The 15,173-nt window shown below is 39.0% G+C and overlaps 1 protein-coding gene across 1 annotated transcript in view; it reads right to left on the bottom strand.

Moving 5' to 3' along the window:
- Positions 1-10,066, bottom strand: part of DCP2 (decapping mRNA 2) — a 42,451-nt gene extending 32,385 nt beyond the window's left edge. Inside the window, exon 1 of the mRNA XM_011365175.2 lies at positions 9,874-10,066. Within this exon, the coding sequence (XP_011363477.1) occupies positions 9,874-9,926 (53 nt within the window). The 5' untranslated portion in view covers positions 9,927-10,066. The remainder of the gene's footprint in view (positions 1-9,873) is intronic.
- Positions 10,067-15,173: the final 5,107 nt, after the last annotated feature.

Here is a 15,173-nt window from a genome sequence, read left to right as displayed (position 1 = left end):
CTTCATCCGTGCCCCACCACCATAGAAAAGTGACCAAAAGCAGTGCTAATCAAGGAAGCAAAATTTAGGGGAAATTACTACAGGGAAGGTGAGTCTGAAAATAAGCAAACAAAAAAACGATATCACATGTATCTTCACTCAGAATTTTTTCAAGATGTCATTTATCCTCTGTTCACAAGTACAGAGATAAACAAACTTAAGAGCCCACTAACAGTAAAGGTGAGCAAAAAATCAATCTTTGCTAGGATTTCCTCCCATGTCTGGTAACATTTTCTAAGAACATATACAAATATATTCATACAATCAAACAGAAAAGATGTTAGATAGCTACTTAATCTTCACATTTATTACAAAATTCAAATCTGCTGCTCATTAATAGACCATACTTCCCAAAGAGACTCAACTACAGAACCTGATTCCAAACTAACTTTCAAATATACTCACTTTTAAAAATCCTAAATTGTCTTTTCCAAGCACATTCGTATGGGGGAGAAGGGTACAGGTATTTAGTATACATATAGCATAAATGTATGCTATATGTACATATATATATGTGATTTAAATAATAAATCCCCTTTCTTGTGCAACAAACAAGTCGGAATTTATAAGTCTAAATAAATGTGATTTACAGCAGTCATTAAGCAACCACTGCTTCTTCTACTGCATAGTATCTTTAGTAATACTTTTTCTAGTGACTTTTGAGACAGATTGAACTACATAAAAGGTTTTTAGAGCTGCTCTTAAATGTTTAAAATAGTATCACCCTGTTTGATCACTTACACTATTCACTAGCTATGATACTTAAATGTTCTTGAGGGTTTCCAAGTTTCAAATCAAATTTCAAAATACTTTTAAATTATAAAAATAATGTTACATTTCAATAGAGGAAGTAATAAGTAAATGGTAGCACAAATGTATGTACAATAATCTACATTTCAATATAGAAAAACTACATAAAAAGGATCTTAAGCTACATATACACTAAGAATAAAATGTGTAACATGAAACTCTGATAGCATTACCTAAGATATAAAATCTAAACTCTTCTATGTGGCGTTCAAGAGCTGGTTGCTGCTCATCTGCACAACCTTTTAAGTCACTCTAAGAGGTTCTTTATACCTAGCAATATCTAATTCTTGGAACTCTACTAGATTGCCTTCCACATACTATTATCTATACTCCCCTTCTCTTGCCCATCTAGCAAACTCCGATTCATCCTTCATGACTTACAAACACTACTATGTAGGTATACCAAACTCCTCTAAACAGATTTATACACACTTTCACACTCCTACCCCATTACAGCAATTGCATGATTTTTACTATTATTGTCCACAAACCCTTCCCAATTAGTTCCCTGAAATAATGTACTATATCCTTGCATATTTTTATTGCCATAGTCTAGTAAACCATCTGACATAAACTGTTAATGACATACTGATAGTTATATCTTTTCAATGTTTACACAGGTTCCTATTTCTGTTAAGATGGAGAGAGCACACTCCACTCTGCCCCTCCCATAAAATGCAGCTGTAAAACCTGGACAAAACGCATGGAGCAGCTATTTGAGAACTGCGAAAAGTAAACAGCAGCGAGAAGTTTGGGAGGAAAGACGTATTCAAAGTGAATTTACCATTTTCCATGCTCTAGTATCCCCTGGCTGGACTAGGGGGTCGAAGTGGGCACCAGCAAGGACAGAGAAAGAGCTCCAGATCAAGAAAGGAGATTCAAAGCAACTCCTAACACTCGAAGACAGCGGGGGAAAGTCCCCCCTTTTTTTCTTTTCTCCATTCTCTCATGTCCCAGCCCCAAAGCAATACCATCGTGGTTACACAGGTGGCAGCAGCAACAGTGTCTGTAACAGGGACCCACAACAGAGGCTAAAACTGAGGGACAGGAACCTTCCTCTCCAATTCCAAGAGCTGTGTGATCTCAAAAAAGAAGAGCCAATCTCCACTGTTTTTTAATACTCCAGTCGCTTGGTACCAGACATGGGCAGACTCACATGAAGTTTGTGACAGAGTGGCCTTTTGGCTATAGGACCAAAAAGGGAAGATCCAAGGAACTGAGAGGTGCCAGGGAGATAGCAGAGGAGCAGTTCGGGAAAATGACCTCAGGAAATTGTTTATGAATTCGGGTTAAACCCCAAGCTGCGAAAGCTTGGATTAAGACTACAGACAACATACCACAAACTTTGTGAAATGAACTGTGAGACAGACCAATGCCCAAGTCTCAAAGACTAGGCAGTGGGCAGTACATATAGGGAAAAGGCAGTACATATAGGGAAAAGGCACTGCAAAAACTAGCCTTCTTTCATCTCACTTTATTTAACTTACCTCTTACCGCCATGTCTAAAAAAGCCCTGTCTGCTATTTCTTATTTTCCTCAGTTTGAGGCATTTTCTATTTCCATTATGGAAAAATGCATAATTAACTGTACTTCTGCTCCTGTTCTACACACTTTTCTGATCTCTCCATCCTCTTCAAAAAATTATATCAGTTTTTGTTAGTCATGTTTTGCACTACTGACATTTTGGAGCAGATAATTGTTAAGAGGAGGTGTCCGGTGCACTGTAAGACGTTCAGTAGAACCACTGGCCTCTGCCCATTAGATGGCAACAGCACTCCCTGCCAAGTGCTGACAAGCAAAAATGATGTCCAGATATTGCCAAATGTTCCCTGAGGGGAGCAAAATCACTCCCGGTTGATAACCACAGTATTCAGTCTTTATAGTACTATAACTCTGTAAATGCAATTCACAACTAAACCATGTAGTAAGCTGCTTTCCTTTCCTGTACAAACTTGTTCTCCCACAATTAATAAAGGTTTTGTCATTGTCTTTGCTTTTCTCTATATTTATCACTAATTCGACCTTCCACTAGTTTCCCAAAATTTTTTTTTGATGTTAATTCAGATGCATCAGTTTCATCATGAAGACTATCCAGGAGCCTTCTGATCTGTACCAATCTGGACTGGTTGTCATCTACATCTGATACACATCATCCTATGCTGTCCTTTCACTAGCATCCTATAGTTCCCTATGCCTTTATCCTATATTAAATCTCATATTTCTTGTACTCTGTCTTGTACTACATCTGAAAGCATCTTTACTCTTTACTCACACTTGATAATGTGGTTGGGTAAAAAAATTCTAGATTGGAAATGATTTTCCTTCAGAATTCTGAAGATAGCGCTCTCCCCGGCCAGCTTCCCATTCTGATGTTAAGAAGATCGAAACCATTCCAATTCTTAATCTTTTCTATGATCTGTTTTTTGTCTGAAAACTTCTAGGTTCTTCCTTCTGTTCCCCGTGTTCTGAAATTTCTCAGTCTCTATTTTTCATCAATGGCACCAGACAGACATTCAATGGACCTTAACTATTTGAAATTTCATATCCTTTAGTGCTAAAGGACCTCATGACGATCCTCTTATGATTCTTTACCTTTCTCTGGTATTTCCCACATCTGATTTTCCCCTATTATTTTCTGGGAAAAGTTCTTTATCTTGCAAGCCATCTACAGAGTTCTGTGTTCCTGCTCTCATATTTTTAATTTCCAAATGCTCTTGTTTAAATTATGCTTTTATAGATTATTGCGTCATTTCATGGTTGTAAAAATCTACCTAAGATCAATGTAGGTTTTTTTTTTTTTAAGTATTCTACCAACTGCATAGTTTTATTCTTCCCAGCAGCTTTTTTTTCCTGTTGAACACAAACATGTACTCACTATAAAGTCATGTTTTAAACTTTATCTTTAAAGTTATCTTAGTTTTAAACTTTATATTTCATGTTAAAAGGCCTATTTCAGATGTTCATATTTGTGTGGTAGACCACAAAGTTATCTAGGAGGCTCATCAAACTATGAGGCACCACTGAAGATGATGAGACTGAGCCATCTGAGGAACCACTAGTCAAATAACCTAAAGAAGAAACTTCTAATCTCCTACCAGGAGGGTAAAAGCCCGGCTGTCAAATTCTAGAAGCTGAGCTTGAGGACAGGGCTGAAGTTTTCAGTTATGTATACAGGATGTATAAATTAACTTCTGCCACTTTTAAGTATTCTCTTATTCTAAAGAACAATGATGCTACTGCAGCAGTCTCTCATTCGGGTCTATACCACTTTTCCTTCTGCTTGAGTTTCCAAATTCTGTTGCTCATCTCTTCACCCATTCTTCTTTTCCTTGTGGGTTTATGCATTTAAAAATTTAAAAACAAAACACTACTTTATAGTGAGTACATGTTTGTGTTCAATCTACTATCTTTAACTAGAAATTCCCACTTCAACAAAATCTAGAAGACACTAACCACAACCTAAAAGGTGGTAAAAAAAAAAAAAAAAAAATGCCCAAGATGAAGACAAATCCAATCCCATCCTCATCCCAATTCAGGAAAGCTCCAAATGAAGAAAGGTAAGCTGGAGGATAGGAATAAGAAATAGGACCAAAAAGGGGAGGGAAAGCAAGGTCTGTTTATGTCATAGAAGAACGTCTACTCTTTCACTCCTTTTATTCTTTATAGAAGTTTCTCCTACAAGGCAAAACTCCCCTGTGCTGGTTCTCAAGGGTCCCCCAGTGTCAGAGCCAGCTTTCTATCTACTCACATAGAAGAGAAGCCTATCCATAAGCCATTCTACTGCCTTATCTTACACATATAAAACAACCACCAAGAATCACCAACACCTAAGGAAAATCTGGGGCATGACAAAGAAAAAGTTAAAGAACTGGCCTTCAAGAAAAGACAATGTTGAGAATATCTTCTAGAACCTTGGTACTCAAAGTGTGGACCCTGGGCCACCTAGAAGCATAAGTATGAGAAGAGAAACAGACACATTAGTCAAGTCATATAAAGACTAAGGAAGTTTTACTTTCTAATAACCCCCTCAAAGGAAATTAGTTTAGAAATGTGCACCAGCAAAACAAGAATGAAAACATAAGATTCAAGAGAAGAGAGACACTGGGAGAGCTGTGAAAGGGAATTCCAGTACACCAGTTGTTTGGCAAGTGAACCAGTCCAGACTAAACTAGAGGGGCGGGAGTCTCCAAGAGGGCACTGTGGAGGAAGAAAAGAATTCTGTAGAAAAGATGGTGTAATTTAGTGTGCAACTGAGGATATAATAAAGGAGCAGATCGGCGGGAGGGAGCAGCTAGAAACTTTGGATGTGCTGATGGAGAGAAGATGTACAACAGAATCATGGCCCAAAAAAATGTGAAGCAAAACACCCAAGTTAGAACAGAAAGACAATAAAAAAAATTTTTTTTTTAAAGATTTCAAGAATATCTCGAAGGAATCAAGGAATAATCCCCCTCCAGAACAAACAAACAAACAAAAAACTAAAAGAAAGCATCATTTTGACCAATTTGTAGCATGTATGAAAAGAGAATTCATTGGGACATTCTCAAGATCCTTATCAAGGTATGGTGACTATGGGCTGATGGAAAAAAACAAAATCTTAGCTACTGTAGCCTTGCCTCTACAGTGAAATATATGTACATAGTTATACTGTATAACAAATGTTATTATAGTTCAGCTTTTGCAATCAACAGACTTCATAAGGTTACAAAATGAAACGTAAATATTATCTATCTTAATTTTTATTTTAGTTTGCCTGGATAGCTGAGGGAATTGGGTAAGAAAGAAATGGAAGAAAAGATGGGGCACTAATTGCCTCCCCTTATCAAACAGACTCAAGAGATACTGTAAGTTCATACAACAGTATAACCAAAGGTAATCAATGTAACAATTTAAAATAGTGATATAAGTATATTGGAAGGAGGCCAAGGTCAACAGCAGGCACAGTAAACCAAGCCCTCACCTAGTATTTACCAAGGTAAACTAAATACTCAATCTAATATCTAAAGTTGATGAAACAAGAAATCGGTGCAAATATATTTAAATATTAAAGTATTCACCAGAATTCAACACAAAACAGGTACTAGACTGAAGAGTTGAACTGAGAAAGGGGTAGGGCAGGAGACTGCTGTTTTTCATTTATAAATTGCTCTGTACTGTTTGATTTTTTTAAACCTTAGACATGAGTATACCTTCATAACAATTAAAAGCTGGCTTCTTTAAGAAAAAAGAGATTTTAGCACATTAAAATTACACTTCAATTTTCATTCTGTGCATGTTTTTGAACTGTTTTAAAGATTTTAAAGTATGTATGTATATACACATATATGTACACAGAAAAATATGCTTTCCACAATAATTTGCTATTGGAAAATTTCTCCATCTCACAAAATGTCATATTTTCAATGTTCCCCAAGATAGAAAGAATATTAGCACAAGGATTGCCAATTAGTACAAAAATGTTTCAGTAGAATTGAACACTAAAATGGCAAACTGAAAATGAGAACAATATAATGAACCTACCAGACCACCAAAATAGCAGCAACATTTGTAACCAGAAAATATCTTTCTCCTTTTAACAGAGTAGCCCCACCACTATTTCTTAAAGGGGCTTTTAAAAAATACTTCAAACGTCTCTTTAAAAGAGAAACAACTTACCAAACTGTATTTTCAGTTTTTACTTTAAAAACATGCTTTCCAATTCTTTAATAAGCTAATTTAAATAGCAAAATTTTAAAAACTGTTTAACTTTTAATATCAAAAATCATGGTGCACCAAAGGCAAGTATCACCATAAACCTGGTGCACAGTTCCTTTTTTATATACACATACTTTTTTTATAAAGCAATTTGTGTTCACTAGAACATTTTAGACTAGAGTCTTCTCTTCTCTAATTCCATTCCACCCAGAAATAATCAGTGTTATCAGTCTGGTGTACAGTTGACCCTTGAACAACATGGGTTTGAATGGCACAGGACCACTTGTACACAGATTTTTTCCCAATAGATACTTCAAATGTATTTTCCTTATGATTTTCTTAGTAACATTTCCTTTTCTCTAGCTTACTTCCTTTTAAGAATACAGTATATATCACGTATAACTTGCAAAATATGCTAGTCAATTGTTATTGGTAAGGCTTCCAATACAACAGTAGGATATTCATAGTTAAGTTTTGGGGGGAGTCAACAGTAGGATATTTGTAGTTAAGTTTTGCGGGGAGTCAAGTTATACGCACGCGTGCACACGCACACATACACACAAACATAAATACAGAAAACATTTAAAAATTTGTTTTAATAAAAGGCATCAAATGACTAAATACATTATTACACTCAATAATAGACTACATCTCTTTTCAAGACACAAAGATTTTCTTTCAGTTTACTGTTTGCTAATTTCCTTAGAAATTTCTAATGGCTGCACAGTATTTCAGTAAATGAAATGCTGCATATTAAACCATTTGAAAAATAACAGTCTATGTCTTAGGTTATGAGCAGTCTAACAGTTACAAAGTACATCTTGAAAATTTAAGTCTCTTGCTCAAATTTTCACATCAAAAATCAATCTCAAATTTTAACTTTCTCCAAAACTTATTAATATATGATCAATAACTGAAGTAGGCACAATTAGCAGGAACATGTAATTTATCAAAAATCAAATTAACACAACAAAAAACCTCTTAAATATACTACTACTAAGCAGAACTGGAGAAAATATAAAGGGAGTAACGAGAATCAAGACCAAACTCATAAACCAAAAGGTACTTAAAAGAGCAAAGAAGTGAAGAAAAATGAACCTTTTTCAACGTACGCTTCATTCTTATAGAAATTAAACAAAAATTCTAAGTGTAAAAATTTCTGAAAAGACCCACAATCAAAAGCCTGAATTGTTAATAAAAATCAATTAATCAACAAAGATATTACAAATATTAACTTAAAAACAGCATTACTTTTAAAACCTAAAGTTTTAAGAAATGGTTACTTGGCAGTCACTGGGATGTAAAGTACGGCACAGGGATTATAGTCAATAATATTGTTATAACTATGTATGGTGTCAGATGGCTAGTAGACTTATCTAGGTGATCACTTTGTAAGTTATAAATGTCAAATCACTATGATGTACACCTGAAAATAATATCATACTGTCTGTCAACTGTAATTGAAAATTATTTTTATTTTTTAAAGAAACCACTATTTGGTTTCGTTATTAATCAAGATAGCTAGCCTCAACCTAAACACATTATCCTTACAGAGCCAAAACAATAGCAAAAAAATTCTTAAAGGAACAAAAATACACTCACTGGAAAACCAAGAATCATTATTTAACACTCAACAGATGTTTAACACAGTGTTTACAAACACAACAATTACTTTGTGTGTAAAGAGGTTCCACACGTAAAATCAATTATAATGGTTGATATTTCTTTAAATGATGTAATCCTCTGTAATATACAAAATAAATCCAATACTAGTAGGAAGTTTAGATTCCCATAAAACGTATAATTATCCATCTTTTTCTAAATAAATCTGTATCTCTATGAATCCATACATAATTATTGCTCACTTTTCCAAATATTTTTCTAACTATAAATGCACATCCTTTTAAAAATCTTGAAAACATGGTAAAAATCATAATCCCACTTTTGCCACACTTTTTCTAGTCATTGAGCCATACAGACATACATATATCAAATCTTTCTTTTCTTAAAATATTTGGAATCAAAAGTGCCTTTTAAATGGCTCATTCGAATCTATCATATTCCAAATATTACAATCATATGTCCACCAAAGAAAGAGTGACAATAATTCTTGTTAGTTGCAAAACTATTCTATTTACTTATCTACATGTACCCTTCTTTTGTGAAGTTTAAAATGTTAGACTTGATTTCCTATTGCATGCACCTGGCATAGGAGAAAAAGCACAGGCACTGTAGAGAAAAAGGCCTAGGTTTCAAATCTTGATTTTCTGAATTACAATGAATGTTACCTTGCAAATTACAACCTCCAAAGGTCTGTCAGATGAAAATAGAAGTAACTGCACCTACCAAATAGGGTTTCGAGGATTAAATAAAGATAAGGGAGAGCTCAGTGTCTGGCACACAGTAGTAATCTCACGAATATTAGTTTTTTCCCATTTAAAAAAAAAAGCGTGAAGGAGACACAGACTTTTAGATATAAAAACACATCAACTGTAAAAGATGTTATTTTAACAGAGCTTTTAATTGAAATAATTTATTTCACAACCCACTTATACCTGACAACAACTCAGGGTATTACTGTCCAAAAATTTTGCTCCGAGAAAAGAAAAAAAAAACATTTTAAGTTTATTTTACACTTTTGGCTACTTGAAATCATAACTGACAAGAGGAAAGAATGAAGATTTCTCCTGTAAATGTATATCGAATTAAAACCCTGAGGTTAAGAATTTCCTTTAAGAAGGATAATTAAGGGATGAAAAGAGCAACTCGATTTTGTTTTCTCCTTCCAATGATAAGTTTGGAGATGAACAACAGAGTAATTCTTTATAGCAATTTACGGAAAATGCCACGAGAAAAGGGGTACGTTTGAAAACTGCTCCCTGCGTAGGTCCGGGGAACTGGAATTCTAAAGTTTAAGACCCTGGGGGGTCTTATGACAGTAGTAGCGAACGAGATGAAGGGAGAAGGGGGGAAAACGGTCTGTAAAAGTCAGAGACAGAAAAAGTAATGGGAAGGGGAGGGGGCGGCCGAAAAACGCTAACGACCCAGGTTTCGGCGAAGCGGCTTCGCTTGCGGGAAAGCGAACCAGCTGCGGAACTGAAGAAATGGGGAAATCCCAGAGCTCCGCGAAGGATGGAAGGGGCGTGAGAAACAGGGAGGCTGCGGCGGAAAAAGAGGGGTGGTGTCGGCCCAGAAAAGGGTCGCCGCGGGAAAGGGAGCAGCGGCGGGACCGGAAAGCGAGGATAAGGATGTGGGCGGCGGGAGCAGGCGCCGAGGCCTCTGCAGTCGTCTCATCCGAGCACGGGGACAAGGGCCGGCGCGGCGCGGTACCTGCAGAGATCGTCCAGGACGCTGCCGGGAATCTCCACCCGTTTGGTCTCCATGATGAGGACCCACAGCAGGAGCAGTGCATCCCGGCTCCGCGCGGCCGGGGACCGAGGGTACGGCACGGAGACTCCGGCGCGCCGGAGAGCGGGCGGCGGCTCCAACGAGGACCAGCGGGGGAAGGGGCGAGACCCGCGCACTTCCGTCCCGCACCCTCAGCCCTGGACCCCCCGAGGCTGGGCCGAGGCGCGGGGCGGAGCCCCGGCACTTAACGCCCCTGTTCTGCTTGAACAGCCCAATGGGAAGCTGGAGAATCGAGAGCCTGAGCACGCTGGGCCAATGAGGCGTTTGCTTATTGGTCCGTCGTCTCCAATCCGTCTTCAAGGGACTCAGTTGCTACTCAGAAAACCAACTTCCCGCCGCCTTTGACGGAGCCCTGGGGTGGGTACGCGCACGCGCACCAGGACTCCTTTGCGCTACGAGGAAGTCTAGAGGGCTCAGGTCTTCCCTATAGACCCCGAGACTAACACGAGGACTTGGGCGTGGCCTGTACGTCCTCTCTCCCTATAGACCCCGAGACTAACACGAGGACTTGGGCGTGGCCTGTACGTCCTCTCTGTGACTGAGTAGTCTCTCCTTCCTCTCCACCGCTGACCTCGCGGGCGCGTTCCGCTCTGCGCAAGCGTGCCTTCACCATTTCTGTCACGGAATATCCTGCCGACCCGCAGCCGCCCCACTGCCTCCAAGCCAAGGGCTGTGCCTCCTTTCATTACAAACTCCTGAAGAGGGCTGTCATTTTGGGAGTGGCTCACCTCTGTCCCTTCTCAGGCACCCAACCCCGTAGGTGAAGACAAGCGCTTTATCCCAGGATCTGACACGAAATGAGATCTTGGAAGATACTGACTGAACTTGAATTCGGGAATCTGCATTCTGCTTCTACACTCTCAACTCACTCCAACCTGCTAGTCCTCATTCACTCCTCATCTGAGATCCTACTTCCTCTTTTTACGTCAGACTCACATCCCCCCTACACACACACACACACACACACACACACCCCTTGGTCACAAGTTTAGTCCGTTCTTTTAATGTCCCATTTAATGTCCCATTGTTTCTCTTAATTTCTGTCCAATTGCCCTCTTTTACATCAGGTTCACGTTATTTCTCCTCACTAGTGCAAGAGCTGCCAAACCAAGTACCTCTGCCTCCATTCTTGGCCTGTACGACTGTCCACCACATTTTGTTTGGTTTTGTTCACATATGAACAGGTTACATTTTTTCAGCTTCTGATGTATGATCAAGCCCAAACTTTATGTAAGAGCCCTGTTATCTATTTTACCCTGTTTCCTTTCTTTTTGCTCTTTATTGGAGAATTCCTCAAATTTATCTTCTAGCCAGCCATCTATCCAGTTTTACTTTTCTAGAGTTCTCTTTTGTTCTTCAAATATCTCTGTTGTTGTGTCATAGCCTTCATAAATTTTCCCATCTCTATGAGGATATTAATACATTTTTAAAGTTCTCTTCCTGAATAGCCTCACATTCCTCTCAGCTGCATTTTGCTATTAATTAGATCTCCGTCTATCATGTTAGAAGTTTTCTGGTGTTCCTCAACTACAGCCATACCTTGTTTGCTTTTATTGCACTTAGCTTTATTGAGCTTCATAGGTGTTGCATTTTTTTTTTTTTTTTGGTTGTTGTTTTTACAAATTGAAGACAAGACCCTACATGCACACCAGCAAAAAGATTACTGCTCACTTTACTGCAACACTCTTTTATGACAGTGGTCTAGAACCAAATTCATAATATCTCCAAGGTATGCCTGTATTCACTCAACAATAGGGAACTAAAAAATGAGTTAAGTGCTATAAAGACTGATTGGAAGCTCCCAGCATGTTGATGAGGCTCATTTCCTGAGAGCGTCTCTGTAGGATGATCTGGCTGGGCTGTTGGTTGGGAACACATGGCATCAGTATCTGTAGGACATTCTTTTCAGCTGGTGAAATTCCATAAAGACAAGATCCTTCGGGGTGTCTACGTAAGAAATTTTTATGAGTTTATTTGAGCCAAACTGACAACATATGCCATGGAGCAAGCTCTCAGATACTCCCAAGAATGGCAGTTTTGCAGCTTATTTTATACATTAGAATCAAAAGAGAAAATGTAAAGAGGTGCATGAAATCCATTCGTGGTAGAAAAGGAGACAGGAGAAAGCATAGTGGGGAAAGCTCTAGGACTGGATAAAAGACAAATGGAGAAACACATACTTCTTTTATATTGGTGGGTACAGGATAGTTAGTAATTCACATTTACAGCACATAAAGACAGTATGCAAGGAACAGGATAACAATGAGGGGTTCTGTGGTCTCATGTTCTGGTGCCCTCAGTTGTGACTTTAAGGAACAGGAAAAGAAATTTACTCTGATATTTTAAAGATATATTATCCTAGATGCATACGAACAATGGACAGAGCTCACTTTAGGTAAAGATTGACCTTTGCTAAGGAAGTTACAGACCTGGGACGTGACTATCTGCTATTACCTGCCCAGTTAGGAATTTGTGATCAGATCATCCTGTGTGGTTACTTCTGGTCAATGAGCTTGTCAGGCTGGCACGTGGCCCTCTAAGTTTGTCAAGTTTATTACATAGCCCCTCTTTCATTCACACAGGCCAACCTAGAAGTATCCTGGGTATAACAGGCTGGAGTATTCCATTTGTTTTATTCAATCCCTCTTGGCACTGTAAAGTCTAGTTTGGGTTTCTGAAGAAGAAGGCCCTGAGACAAGGATTTAAGTGCAAGTGGGAGGTGATCCTGGGAAAGATGGGTAGCAGAAAAGGGAAGTGACTCAAGGAAGAGAGGAAAGCCAATAAAAAGATTAATATCAAGGAAGTTAGCATTGTGGGTAACTGGAACTAATCCTGCTGGAGAACTTTGGACAAGAGTATAAAACACACACCTTAGAGTTATACCACTGAAGGGGTGAGGAAGATGAAATATTTACATAATAGCTTTAAAATCAGCCATTGTTTGAGGGCTGCTCCTGGTGCCTATACCCCAGCCTACCACATGGGCAGCAAGGCAGGCTCTAGTGGCCAGAAAAAGCCCTTAGGCAAAGAAATGCAGATGCTAGCAGTTGGAAGTCCAGGCAATGAAGTGTAATGCATTGGTAAAGGTGAGGGTGAGCCCTGTTGGTAATTCTGTTTTGCTGGGTGCATATTCTACCTGTCCTACCTGAACTTTTCTTTCTCTGGGTGGCACCGTAGCGGCTATTTTTCTTAGTTGTATACTTGTAGCTCAAATCTAGTTTATGGAGTACTCTAAATCTCGGGTCCCCAACCTCCAAGCAGCAGACCAATACCAATCTGTGGTCTGTTAGGAACTGGGCCGCACAGCAGGAGGTGAGTGGTGGGAATGCAAGAAAAGCTTCATCTGTATATGCAGTCGCTCCCCAGCGCTAGCATCACCACCTTAGCTCCATCTGATCATTAGGCATTAGATTCTCATAGTAGCACTAGTCCCTGGTGCCAAAAAAGTTGGGGACTGCTGCTCTAAATGATAGCAGTGAAACAACAGTGGAAAGCAAAGTGGTGTTTACCCCCAAGGGGCAGATGGTATACAAACAAGCAGATTACCAGGTTCCTGCTGAAGGTCCTGGAGGAAGTCTTCCTGCTCCCTTATTTCTTTGTAGTCTCCCAGCTTAGGGGCAGCTATACAACTCCTTTTTTGGTTCTTAGGGGCCAGGAATTCCCCAAACTCTCAAACAGTGCTAAACTAATCACCCTGACAAAGAGTTCCAGAGATGTCTAGGGGCAAGCATCTTCCCAGCTACTTTCTTGCCCATTGCCGATCCAATCCTGCTTCCTCACATACATGTTTCTAGGAGCTGGGCTAGTGGACAGTGGAGCAGCCCTTATAGCGGTCCTCTGAGCCGTGACTTCCATAGAACCCAAGACCTCATTCGAGTCCAACTGTCCACAGGCTCCAGGAGCTTGTGACTTGAGAAAGGCAGATAAATTGGAGTTTGCAGTTGAGGGGAAAGGAGATGCTAGGGTTCTTAAATTATAATAGTGATACAAGTTTTAAATAATTGGGTTGATCAAATCTTTTGACAAAAAAAATTCGGAGATGTTCTCAATCAAAATTACAACAGCTGGAGAGTGAGATAAAGAGACAGAACAGTTCACCTGTTAATAGCTGTGGGCCAACTGACAAAAGACTGTTCACATTCCTGTATGTCTGTTGGAATTTAGGATTAATTTCCAGGTGGCTATTTCCTCAATTATCCAAAAGAGAGAATAGCCAGGCACTACAGAACTCCAAGAGTCTCCACTTCTTATTTATACTTGAACTTTTCCAGTCTGCTGCCCATAGCCAATCCGCGGGAGTGGACACTTCTTCCTTGTGGGCTCAGCTGTGCCTATCTTAGAACTAACCCTGCTTCACCTTCTCCCATCCCCTCTGTCTATAGCTAATAAAAATCCTTTCAAGCCTTACATCTTTTTCCTCTCTCCCCACAACTTGATGTGTAAAAATGCTTGAAAACTGGGATGATGGACATTTCTTTCCCACCCAGCCATGTTGCTGGTGGTTTAGACCCCATGCCCCAAGACCTGTCTTTTTTTGCTAGCAATGGCCTAATAAACCCTCTCTTTTAAAAAGACTCTCTGCCATGGAAATTAAAATTTTTTGTTTAACACCTTTAAACTTTTAAAATATGCTATTTCAATTAGTCTTTATAACTACCTGGGGTAGGCAGATTAATGAGGCTTAAAAAGATTAAGTGATTTATAAAAATTAAGTCACTGTATATAATGGGCCCAGTGTCAGAATTCAGTTCTTCTGAACTCACAATAAGAATTCTGCTTTAGGGAGAATGACAATAATTGTTAATGTCTGTACAACATATTATAATGTAAAATGCTTTTCAAAGACAATAATCCTCACAACTGATAAAGAAAAAAACCCCGCAAACTCAAAATGGCATCACTTGTGCTAAAAGCCTAAGATATGGGCAGGATGGGGCAAATTTTCCTGAGTAGAGGGGAATTCAACCCCTGCACAGAGACAGACTCTGGGGGTGGGGGGGATGGGGGCAGGGTGAGTCTTGGCTGAGCACAAGAAAGAATTCAAATGCTTGGCAGAGTTGGAGTCAAAAAGAAAGTTTATTAGAGAATGAGTAATGCTCCATAGACAGAAAAAGCAAAGACAAAAAGCCAAGACAAGGAAAAAAGCCCTGACTGTCAAGAATCCAGTTTACATATCATTCTTTAGTTTCTGTGAATTACAATTTAAAGACTTTGTTTACCCA

The sequence above is a fragment of the Pteropus vampyrus genome, unplaced genomic scaffold, assembly GCF_000151845.1.
Source record: "Pteropus vampyrus isolate Shadow unplaced genomic scaffold, Pvam_2.0 Scaffold106, whole genome shotgun sequence".
In the NCBI taxonomy this organism is placed as follows: domain Eukaryota; kingdom Metazoa; phylum Chordata; class Mammalia; order Chiroptera; family Pteropodidae; genus Pteropus; species Pteropus vampyrus.
The sequence above is the reverse complement of the archived record's forward strand: the minus strand, read 5'-3'. Positions and strand labels throughout refer to the sequence as shown.